General features: G+C 38.6%; 1 protein-coding gene across 2 annotated transcripts in view; it reads left to right on the forward strand.

The window, feature by feature from the left end:
- Positions 1 to 12140, forward strand: part of lmo3 (LIM domain only 3) — a 39228-nt gene extending 27088 nt beyond the window's left edge. For both annotated transcript variants that reach the window (XM_038274850.1, XM_038274848.1), the window contains exons 3-4: positions 4235 to 4360; positions 11767 to 12140. In XM_038274850.1, the coding sequence (XP_038130778.1) occupies positions 4235 to 4360; positions 11767 to 11872 (232 nt within the window). In that variant the 3' untranslated portion in view covers positions 11873 to 12140. The remainder of the gene's footprint in view (positions 1 to 4234; positions 4361 to 11766) is intronic.
- The last annotated feature ends 359 nt before the right edge of the window (positions 12141 to 12499 follow it).

The following is a 12499-nucleotide window of genomic DNA, read 5'->3' on the forward strand; positions in this document are numbered from 1 at the left end:
CCCATTGATTTAGCTTGTAAAGCGGGGAGAATGACGCTAGGCTTACCGCACCGTGACGTCACTGCTGGAAGATGGCAGGAGGGAGGGGTTACTATATTTGGTGATTGTAAAGAAAATTATTGTTTTAATATTTTTTCTGATTAACGCTAAATTCATTAAATTACCGAGAGCATATTAGTTTTAGGTATAAATAATGATCCATTGATTATTCCTCGCTGACCAAACTTTTCCTTTAAACTTTGTCCTAAGGATGAAACTTGATTATTAAATAAACAAGAAGTTGAACAACAATGACTGAATCAGTCTTCAAACAATCAGAGGAGAAAATGCAGCCAGGACAGCTTTTATTTCTGTCCGTCTACTCTGTTAAGGATCCAACTGAAACTAATCTGAAACTTCATTGTCACAAAAACTCTCTCCAATAATCCTGTAGTTTTCGTAAACTTTTCAAAGTTTCATCCTAACCTGCTTTCAAACAGCACAGCTTGTTTCCACAGGAGAAGTTTTCTGTAGGGACATTAGATATTCCAGAGGGAAATTATGCTGTACCAAAGCTGTACATCCCAAAAACGGTGTACAATTTCTAATATTTGTAGTAAAGAACGTACAATGTAAGCCCGCACACATTGCTAGATAAAAGCCTGGTTCATCAGGATTATAATCCCACTATAATCTGCAGTCCTTGTTGGGAGCTGCAGACCTCCAGCATCCCGCCGGGAGGCAGCGCTGGGAATCCCTGCTGAAAGCTCTCTGCTGCAGGCAGCCTGTGGGGGATTTCCTGCTGCCATTCGTAGCGGTTGGAAGGGAATAAAACGTTTTTAAGTTTGAGGTAAAAACTACAAGAACCAGAATATATAATCTAATATTTTTCATCAGCAGGTTTTAACATTTCTAGTTAATCTGGGTATTTATAACCTGTTTCTCTATAGTTCATAAAAATGTTGTAGTGCAGCAATAATGATCAGAGCTGCTCTCTGTTCCTTCTACATAACAATCCATTCTACCTGCTTTATTTAACCTCTGGAGTTAAACTCTTTGATATTTCTTTCTTTTTCATCTGAAGAATGTCTGCAGAAGCGAAGACAGCTGCCAGGTAGTGTCTGTCTCAACCAAAAACCTCCTGGATCAGCTTCTCTGATTGGTTGACACTCAGTGTGACACTCACTCTGATGCTAGAACGCTCAGATGCGCTGTTGGTCCTCTTGATGCCGTTCCCCATAGACTTTGCATGTAAAACGGACACTTTGAAACAGAAAATGAAACCGTGTGAACGCAGCACAAGATCAAGTTGTATGTTTATGGGGATCTTTTTCCACAATTAGACCTTGGTTAAGTGGTTGATTGATTAATTGATTGATTTCACAGATTATATATATATATATATATATATACAGTATATACAGTCTGTCCACATATGACAGATTTTTTACTTATTTATTTTTATTTTTTTTTTATGAAAAAATTCAGATCATCCTGAGCTATCTCTATAGTTCTGCTGCTATAGGCTTAGACTGCTGGAGGACATAGGGACCCCTTTTTCATCATTCTGCTTCATTCTATCTCTATTCTCCCACTCTGCAGAATCTGTTAGTTCAATCTCTAACGTTCTGCTCTCTCTGCTTTTTCTCATAGTAGCTTCATCTGGTCTGTTCCTGTTTGGCTGTGACTCCATCCTGGAGAGAATGCAGATGGCCGCTCACACTGAGCGTGGTTCTGCTGGAGGTTTCTTCTAGTGTTGCACCGATACTAGTATCTAGCGGGGCCCCAATGCAGCACTAAAATAGTGGTATCAGTATCGGCGAGTACCAACAAATAGGGCACTGATACCATATTGAGAGCCAAAAGTTTATTCAACTATAAAAATCAATAAAAAGTTCTACTGGATTCACTTTGTATTAGTCTTTTTCCTGCTTCACAAAGGTAGGCAGCAGCTTGAAAAAGAAATGATGGCAATTATTTTACATCCAAGTAGTATGCAGTTCTTCATATATACACATCAATTTCAAACTGATGGTATCGGTATGGTGTCTGTATTGGCGAATACTGCTTAGCCAGGTATTGGTATCGAGACCAAAAAATGGCATCGCCGCAACACTAGTTTCTTCCTGTTCAAAGGGAGCTTTTCCTCTCCACTGTCGCTACATGCATGCTTAGTGTGAGGGATTGCTAAAAAGTCAACAAGTCGATGCAATCAGCTGGTTTCCCTTAGAAAACTTTTATTAAATCTGACTCGATGATCTGGTTGAACTGTAAAGTGCCTTGAGATGACGTGTTGTGAATTGGCGCCATAGAAATAAACTGAATAGAATTTTGAACCAATCTGACTGGATGATCTGGTTGAATTGTCTCTGTAAAGTGGCCTAAGATGATAATGATGCTATAAAATAAACATAATTGAATAAAGTTGAACATGTGAAAGTGCAGGATTAAGGTGTTACTATATTTGGCCAGGTTTGGAGTTATTCAATAATACATGTTTTCAGTGAAGGCATCATAATGCATTCAGATGCCTTTCCCCCCCACCGGCCTCCATGTTTGCCGTTTTCTCTTTGAGGTGTTTTACAATGAGGTAAAATCCATCCTGTTTTCTGCCTGTGGGTTACATCCTCTCTGAAGGTTAATAACCACCCCTGAATATCTGGCTCCCTGAGATCATCTATCAGATTGTGTTCTCTGCAGCCTCAGAGGGCCGTACACTTTTCTCATTTCAGCAGGGGGCTGTGAAGTGAAGTGCCTCCAGAACTTTGCCTAATGGCTTATTTTGCTCTCAGATTTAGTTATGGCTTATTTCTGCCCTTGGCTGCTGGGTCTAGGTTGCTGTTTAGTAACAGACATGAATACTTAATAAATGCTGTATTGTCCCTGGAGCAGCAGCAGACTAACAGGGAAGTCTTTTTCCTCAGTCTTCCATCTTCTTCTTGGATCCATGCTGCAGCTCGCTCATGGTTTGGAGAAAAAGAAATAAATGCTGCTTTTAGGAGACAAACGATGAAAAATCTTTCTAATTAAAGAAGCACATCTCTTATTAAATTAGCTACATTATTCTCCTTTATACTTTATTTGTTAAATGTCTTCTTCGATGGAGGTAAACATGATTATGTGGTTTGGAGCCATATTCATGGTTATTTAGCTTTTTAAAAAAAAAGAAAAATAAGGCAGTTATTTTTTCCAAGTCATTTTTTCACTATCATTCATTTATAAAAATCAGAATTCAAAACTAAATATTTAGGTTGTCACAGTTAAAAAAAACTGTCAGCAAGCTAAAGATTTACTTTAAAAACTAAATACTTAGTTTGTTAAATAAATAAACGAAATATTTAATTGACAATATAGGTAGCACCTATCTAGCTAAATATTTAACTAGCTAGCTGCTAGCTAAATACTTTTTTAAATAGATGTTTAGCTAGCTGCTAGCTAAATTCTTAGTTTGTTAAATAAAGATTTAATTTAGTTTGTTAAATAAACAAAATATTTATTTGACAATATGGCTAGCACCTATCTAAACATTCAACTAGCTAGATGTTAGCTAAATGCTTAGTTTGTTAAATAAATATTTAATTTAGTTTGTTAAATAAATAAACAAAATATTTTATTGACAATATGGCTAGCACCTATCTAGCTAAATATTTAACTAGCTAGATGTTAGCTAAATGCTTAGTTTGTTAAATAAATATTTAATTTAGTTTGTTAAATAAATAAACAAAATATTTAATTGACAATATGGCTAGCACCTATCTAGCTAAACATTTAACTAGCTAGATGTTAGCTAAATACTACATTTGTTAAATAAATATTAAGCTTCAAACTAAATATTTAGTTTGGAACTTTTATTTTTAATAAATGAATGAATGACATAGTTGGAAAAGGTAACTTTGTTATCGTTCTGTTAAAACAGGCTCAATAACCAGTTTTTGACTGCTTGTCTTTGCAAACGGGACCACATACATGATCTGTGTGGAAACAGAGCTCAGCTTTAGCCTCATTAAACAGGAGTTCAGCTCCATGTTTTTTGGTCCAGATCAGCTTCCGTAGTTCCCATTGACCAGGATCAATAAACAAGTCATTTCCTTTAATGTCAATCGATCCCTCAGCAGCATTTCTATCCATCATTTAAAGAACTGGATGCTTCAGGATCATTTTTAGAGGCTCCCTGATTGGTTTGAAATAAAAATGGCTCCTTTTAATGTTTAATGTCATATTAGGGATTAAATGATATAATCTGTGTGTTGCTCAGGCTGTTTGGCGTAACGGGAAACTGTGCAGCCTGCAGCAAGCTGATTCCAGCCTTTGAGATGGTGATGAGGGCCAAAGAGAACGTCTATCATCTGGACTGCTTTGCATGCCAGCTCTGCAATCAAAGGTAAGATGATGGGATGCTACTGCTTCTAAATCCACCCACCCACCCCCCCAACATCAGCCGTTACCCCACCAAACCCACCCCCACCACTGGATCTGTGGTGTTTCTGATGAATACTGTTAAAGAGGGGAGGAGCCATTGGTTAATATATTTAATTAGTTGATTGATTTCAAATCAAATGTTTATCGTCTTTACAAAATGTACAAAGAAATGTATGGTAATATTTAGTGATCCTTAAAATGAAAGACGTGTCTGAAGCTATTTTGATTTGAACCGCTGTCTGTGTGGTTTTATGGAGGAGGACAGTGACTGGGAATAGACATGTCGATGGGTTCTCACTGCTTTGATTGGAAATATCTGTAATAAAATGCTCTCTCTAACTGAAGGATCACTTTGCCTCCATGTTAGGAAGTGAAAAGGCCTTTTATTCTGACAGAGAGTTGAACGCCATCCTAGAATAGTAGAAAGGTTCTGATATCAACGCTCTAAACAGGAAGGTTCATGCTGTTCAGGTTATTACTGTATGTTAATGAATGTGAAGAAAACAGGTCGTCTGCGTGTGTGTCACGGTGAACGCAGTCAGTGCCGCAGACAGGAGGCCTCTGATTGGTCAATTCTCCATCCGCTCTACACCATGCGCATTTCCTGTTTGGTTCCTTACCGGCTAGTTTTCTTTGTATGACCGCCATGGTGGAAAAGGACTGCTGAAGATGGAGCGGCTAGCAGAGCGAGGTGTGTGAGAACGCTGGGACCCTTTGTCCACCTGGATCCCCGCTCGTTTTGGCCCTCATGTCCCTCCGTTGTCGGCAGACTGCCCCCACTTCCTCACCGCCTCGGCCGTATCTAGACGCACAGCTAGTTCATGATTGTCTCTTTGCGTTGTGTCTTGGAATAACAGCACAGACCACGCTTCAATATTGAGCATAAATCAGAAATATCTGCATCACAAACTGCTGCAGGAGGATAACCAGCTGGTTAAAGGCTCACTACTAGTTTAATTTTAGTAAGGATGATTAAATTTTGCAAAAAATACAGAGTAATGGTCAATAAACGGTAGAAAATGTAAATACAATATAATACAGGGAGATTTCAAACATGTTTGCAGAAAAACACTCTAATAATCAACACTCTATGCATGGAGGGGAATGTTAGCATGGGCGGCCTGAACGCTCCTCTAGAAATGATGATGTGTTGCTGCCATCTGGGGCTTTGATTGCAGCTCGTAGCGTTTATCACGTTCTTGGCCGCCGCTTAAAGCAGAACGAAGGAAAAGACGCCTTGATCTGTTGCCGCTTTGCTTGGAGATCCAGGGACCAATTTACCTTCCCACACTCCTCTGTTCTCTTTGCTGAGCCGTGCTGCAGGAGCCATGCTTCTCCACCGCTTTGATTCTATGGAGGGTTTGCCGAATCAAACGGCTTTGCAGCTGCCGAACGCAGCCAGCTGATTGATCATCTTTTGCTGCAGGACCTGGTGCTTTTACTGGGAATGCACCAGTTCCTGGAGTTTTAGCTTAGGAAGTTAAAGTTCTCTGTAAGTTTGATCTAAAAGTATGAAAGTCTCTACAGTTTTATGTGTTTATGGAGGATTGTGGTGAGTAGAAGCGTTTAAATCAGTCGGGTTTAATGGGGAGCCGGCGTATCAGCAAAAATAAGGAATCTGACTGTAGTTTTCCATCAATAATCAACAGTAAGCATCAGCCACAATATGAAAAAGGAACTTTTTAAAAACATACTAGTCTGGAACATTTATTGTATTATCCCCATGTGGTTTAACTTCTGTTTCATGAAGCAATAAAAAGGCAGGCTGGTTATTTAAACACAAGTTTTTGAACAAGAGATAAAAAACTAAATTTGAAAGAAAGCAAAACACTAAAAAGTCGCCTTAAGTTTGTTTAAATATCTCTGTTAATTCACCATCATTTGTCCTATTTTAGCGTCACACTGAGGACCGCCTGTTGCAAACTGAGGACTTTTTGCTACGTGTGTGTGTGTGCTTGTTTATGTTACCTGCTTAGGAACATTAGGGGAATATTTACCAACCTTCTGAGGACCAACAGGCCGGCTCCAAAATGAACTTTTTGATCCATCGCCCAAGTGGACTGGAAGACGAAATTATTTCCTCTCATGTATGTTTTAAGGAACATATTATGTCTCTAAAGCATTATGTTAAAGGTCTTCAACAGGGGGTATGCGACCCCTAGAGGGTCTACAGAGGTACTGCATGGGGGTCGCAAAACTTTAGGCTGAGTAGACATTTTTTTTTGCAATTTTTCCACTAATTGAAATGTCTTTAAATCCACGTTAACATGAATTCATCACGCTGTAGTGAACAGATCAATGGAGGCAGAAGATGTCTTTCAGTCATCAATGCACACATTCAGTGACACACAGGAGCTCTTTCAAGCTGGACACCGTTTCATTCACAACACCTGTCCCATCAACCAGGAATCAGAAATACTTTGATAATCCCAGGGAGGGATTACTTTAGTTACATTACTCCATCTGTAATAGAGTGACTATCACTTTGGGGCCCTTGGCCAGGAAAACATTGAAGACCCATTGTGTTAAATGAAAAACAAAGTTACAGTGAAAGGTAATCCAGTTTCATTAAATATATTTGTAATTTAGTATTTCATTCAAAAAAGTGCAAAATACTTTTATCTGATAGATTGACCATAAATAAAACCATTAAAAAAACAGCAAATAATTTTCATTTGTTATATTTGTTATATAGATCATCTTTCTTCCAGCGGTATGAGTAGTCATACAGTCTGTCCATCAGTTCCACTGAGCCTGACATGAACGTCCAGTGAACGCAGCATTTAGTGCGTCTGTGATGCTCTGCGGTTTGATAGGCTGACAGCGACAGATGAACTACACTGCGCACTAATCAGCTCATTAGCTTAGCATCATCATAAACAGTGTTGTTTCTTATACTTAGTCTTCAGGATGAAAAATATTAATAGTTTTAGTCAATTTTAGGGACTAAAACTCAAAAAAGTTTTAGTCAGTTTTATGTTGCAAAACAAAAGTGAACTTTTGGAATAAGAACCAGATTCTTTCCCAGACTGACAGCTCTATCCTAGATGCTACAGTAGCTGGGTATAGAGTGCTGCCGTGCAGATCATCATTGCTGTTGGACAAAAAACTTTGATTTATAGAATTCAAATAAACTTTTTTTTTTTTATGAATTAAAGCTCTACTTTATACAACAATGTCTCAGAAAAGTTCAGCTCATCCTATTGGTTAATCTAGCAGACAGACAAGCTAACAAAATGTCCAATAAAAAAATAGTTTTAGACATCCAAGGTTTCCATCCCAAAGCAAACACTTCCTGATCTGATTCTGCATTAAACACAGATCAATAAAATCTGCATTACTCAAAAAAACAAAGAACAAAAACATTCTTCTCTCTATTTTTCTGCTCAGGGGTCAAAGTGGATTTATATTCATAGGTTTTGATATAAAAATACAGAGAGAACCTCCATAATTATAATGCTATGGCAACCAAGACCTAAACTGAATGAATATGCTAATTAGAATGTAGAAAAATGTTTTATTGGCAAAACAAGGAAACAGAAATATCATATTTAAATAGACAGAAACGAGAACAATGAGAGAAATATTCATCTGGATCTTTATCTAGAAATAAACAGAATGCAATGAAATATTTGCTTTGGGTTTAATTTAGGGATTCCTTAAAGAAGGTTTAGCATCGCCTCATGAGCTGGAAGAAATAAAATCTTTATAGTTAGATAAAGCAATTTTTTATGCTTTGCAGAGGAAACAAACAGTAAAGCCAGTTTAACCAGTGTTCTGTCAGATCAGCACACCTATTGTCAATATGGATGTGCAGGACCTCAACTTTACATTTATCCTTTGAGTTTTGTATGAAGGTGGAATGATTGAGAGGGAGAGACATGCAGCTGAAAGACCACAGGTCGGATTCGAACCCGGGTCGGCCATGGCGAGGACTAAGGCCTCCATACATGGGTCATTAACCACTGCACCACCTGCAGACACTATGTACATAGACTTGGACTTAGACAGATTCTATTTTGTCATTTTGTACACACAAGTGTAGACCAAAAAAAAAATGTAGTTAAGAACAGCATCTAGACTATTTCCTTTTTTAAAGTGCAGCCATGATAAGGTAAGCAGCACTGATGAAAACATTGTGATGAAAAACAGGGATGTAAACATATGACTGTATAGTTACTAGGGATGCACGATATTGGGATTTTGGCCGATATCCGATATGCCGATATTTTAAAACTCATGTAGCCGATAACCGATATCGATACCGATGTTAAAGCTGGACAAAAATAAGTAGTCATTGAAAATAGCAGTTTTGTTATCCATTTCTGACACTTTGAAAAATAATATACTCAAATATATTTTCATATGCTGATATCAAATAGATTTTTAAAAACGCGGTATCGATCTATTTTACTTTCAAAATCTCGTGAAATTTCATCGTTCTGTTACAAACTCTCGTGATATTTTGCAAATTCTTGTGAGATTTTGTTAGTAAAATAGATCGATACCGCGTCAATATATCAACATATAAAAATATGGCAACATTTGGTGAATTTTCGGGGGATTTCGTAGCATAACGATGACATATAGCAATATTTCATTAGTAAAAGAGATTGATATGGTGTTTTTAAATGGCAATATATCAGCATATGAAGATATTGGGATATTTTAATGTATCAATATTTTTTCCCTCGTCTTTAGAAGTTTTTAAGTCTGTAAAAAAGAAGTTTTTGAGGAACAAATAGTAGTATGTTTTTTTAGACTTTAGAAACTTAGAAGCTGATCAAATATCGGGTTAAATATCGGGCGATGTCCGATATTCAGTTTTAAGGCCGATATCCATAGGGGCCGATTATATCGCGCATCCCTAATAGTTACAGTTCTGACACCTAACATTCATTCAGTAAACATTCTTTGTTTTTGTTTGTTACCCATTTTACGCATGCTGGTCTGACGGTGTATGCTCATCTGACAGAACGCCGGCAGCCATGACAGACTTTATTGGAGCTGAGCAAATCTGAACTCAATGAGAGAAGAAAAGCGTTTCCAAATTTAAGGTTTCATTTTCTCATTCAGAACTAGAATATTTCCTCTTCCCGTCTCCACACTGTAAACTAAGGATAGATCCGTCTGTTTCCTAAGCCCTGGGAATAGATCCGTCTGGAATTCCTCTCTTAAATCTTCTGTTTTTAGGTTTCAAATATCCAGGATTAGCATATTTTGTAGCCAGGTTAATAAAGTGGAATCCTCTAAGCTGTTAGCCACGGATCAGCCCTGGGGACAGCTAATCGATGAAGCTGTCCTCCAACCTTATCATCCAGCCTCATTCCCCCTGAAGGCACAGAGGAGCTGCAGGGTGGAGGTGGGTGTAGGAGGTATCCCAGGAAACTAGGCTCTGACAGCAGGAGGGAAACATCAGTGCTGCTGATGGAGGGAGATTTTTACTCCAAATCAGCTCAGCAAACCGAACGGATGCTGTTTGTTTGGGCTGATGATCCTCTGCATTAAATATCTGGTAGTCTAGCAGTACAGGGAGATTGATGTATCATTTAAAATGTCGTAATCATGGCACAGCAGCTCCTTGAAATGATCATGTAACCAGCACCTCTGAAAGATGAAGGAAATCCAGAAGTATAAATATAGCAAAGAGCAGCTGCAAAAACAGCTGAACCTTCATAAAGTCACTGCTGAGTTTGCTGCAAAAGCAAAGACAACACTGCTGAGTGTTCATGGAAGAGTCCAAATAAAAGTTCCTCTTCATCGTTCAGTTCTGTGTTTATCCAAACGCCGACTCAGCTGGATTAAATCTGGAACAAATCCCAGATTTTCTCCACCTCAGAGCAGTTTTCTCCTTGAACCCCAGTGGGCCTCAGCAGATGGCCGCTCACACTGAGCCTGGTTCTGCTGGAGGTTTCTTCCTGTTCAAAGGGAGTTTTTCCTCTCCACTGTCGCTACAAGCATGCTTAGTGTGAGGGATTGCTGAAGAGTCAATGAGTCGATGCAATCAGCTGGTTTTCCTTAGATAGAAAACTTTGAATCAATCTGACTGGATGATCTGGTGAACTGGAAAGTGACCTGAGATGACATGATGTGAATTGGCGCTATAGAAATAAACTGAATAGAAAAATTCCTACAGCTAATGTCAGACGCTGGTCCTTGTTACTGTTGGTTTTGACTGTTTAAAGCGCACCAGCAGGACTAGATGTGGATCAATATTAGCATTTATGTAATAGTTTGTTTTAATATGTATTAAATAGGATCATTATAATGTCCTCAGATACAGAATAAAGGTCATTTCTATCCTAATATCATCGTATTAGTTGTTCTGCAGACTTTAAGGGTTTAGCTCTGAGGATTGGATTCTAAAAGATTATTTTTGAAGGTTGGATCTTTAAAAAAATCCCATGTTTTTACCTGATTTTCCTGCGTTCTAAGAACAAAGGGAGAGTGGAAGGTTTAAAGTTCTTCCTCATGCGTATCCATTGAAATGAGCAGTAGGGCTAAACCGTTTGGCCAAAAATCTAAATTGTGATTATTTTTTACCCATAGTGTGATTTTCCTTTGCAATGAGTGAAACCATGTCAAAGTTTTACTCCAGGGTTCCATTTTCCATCCTGCTTTTCCAGAATCCAGAGCTGAAGAACTTTACTGTAACATCTGCATGAAAAAGTTCTTACTTCTACAATAATACATAGATCTAGGTGCTAGATGCAACTCTCTGTTCCCTTCTGTGTGACAGTAGACCCACTCTAATAGTATTACTGCCACTTAAAGAGCTGGAGGGAGAAATTTAGTGTCTTATTCTAGTTAAATGTATTGTGATTAAACACTGAGCGCCTCTGCGATTTGATTATTGCATTTTTCTAAACTGCAAATGCGATTAATTGTCCCAATGAGCAGAATCAATTCAGTTCAGTTTATTTATATAAGTCATCTTAAGGCACTTTACAGTTCAACTAGAAATATCACTGAATTTTTCCCCCTTTTTATGGAAATCTTGCATCCTGTTCCTGGAATTTGTGGATGGAATACATGTTTTAGGCTCCCAGCCAATCCATGAACTGATAAAGTTATTGGCCTGGTTTAGTGGGATGTATTAATGAAATGGACTCTGCAGAGCAATCGCTGTTCACCTGGATAACAGATCAGGATGGAGACTCCATCATGTCCTTTGATTGATTGAGAAAAAACATTCATTAGTAATAATTAGTCATAAAATGAGGGAAAATGATTCAAACTGTTTCCTCCTGCATGTTGAGTTGATCTGTTTGCAGACCAGAGGAATTCTCTTATTGCTGCTGCTGCTACCTGAAGAACGTTCATGATGGTTTCATTCTCTGCAGATCATTATCTGTTTCTGTTTTGCAGGTTTTGTGTTGGAGACAAATTTTTCCTGAAGAACAACATGATTCTCTGCCAGACCGACTATGAGGAGGGTCTGATGAAGGAGGGCTACGCCACACAGGTCCGCTGAGCGTCCAATCACGACGAGAAGGAAGAGCCCGAGTGACAGAGACAGGAGAGCATGCAATCACAGAACCAAATGCACTATTGCCTCCTGTCCAGGTCCGCTATGCGACGTGTACATAACCCGGACTCGTTCTGCTGTACAGAATGGCCATAGAGACAATGTGGCAACAAATGGTGTATATTAACATGTTTGTATATTTCATGATTTATCTCTAAAAGATGGCGGCTCTCTGTACCTGGAAAACAATAAACAGAATTTGTCCTGAGAGTGATCCCAAACAAAGCTCTGGTTCTGGTCCAGAGGTGGCTGCGGTCCTGCATCCTCCGTCTGACGCTTTGAAAACTCAAGCTTGGTTCTAAAAGGTCAAATCATGTAACTCTGAATCACAGCTGCTCTAGTTAGAAGAAAAGGACGTCTGTCTGTGAGCTGAAGTATCTCCCTTCATTTCCTCCTTTAACTCTTTCTGCTTCATTCAGACCTTAAAGACGGAACAGACCACATGAACCGGCGCTAATATCATCGTTCATCCATCTCCTGCTGCTGCCGTCATCAAACGCTTCTCCTTTCATCAGAAGCTCAAAGTTTGAACGCTATAAAATACGGTTTTGGAAGAATTCTGTCAAAACGCTA

This window comes from Cyprinodon tularosa, unplaced genomic scaffold (genome assembly GCF_016077235.1).
Source record: "Cyprinodon tularosa strain WSP-4 unplaced genomic scaffold, ASM1607723v1 ctg934, whole genome shotgun sequence".
NCBI classification, from domain to species: domain Eukaryota; kingdom Metazoa; phylum Chordata; class Actinopteri; order Cyprinodontiformes; family Cyprinodontidae; genus Cyprinodon; species Cyprinodon tularosa.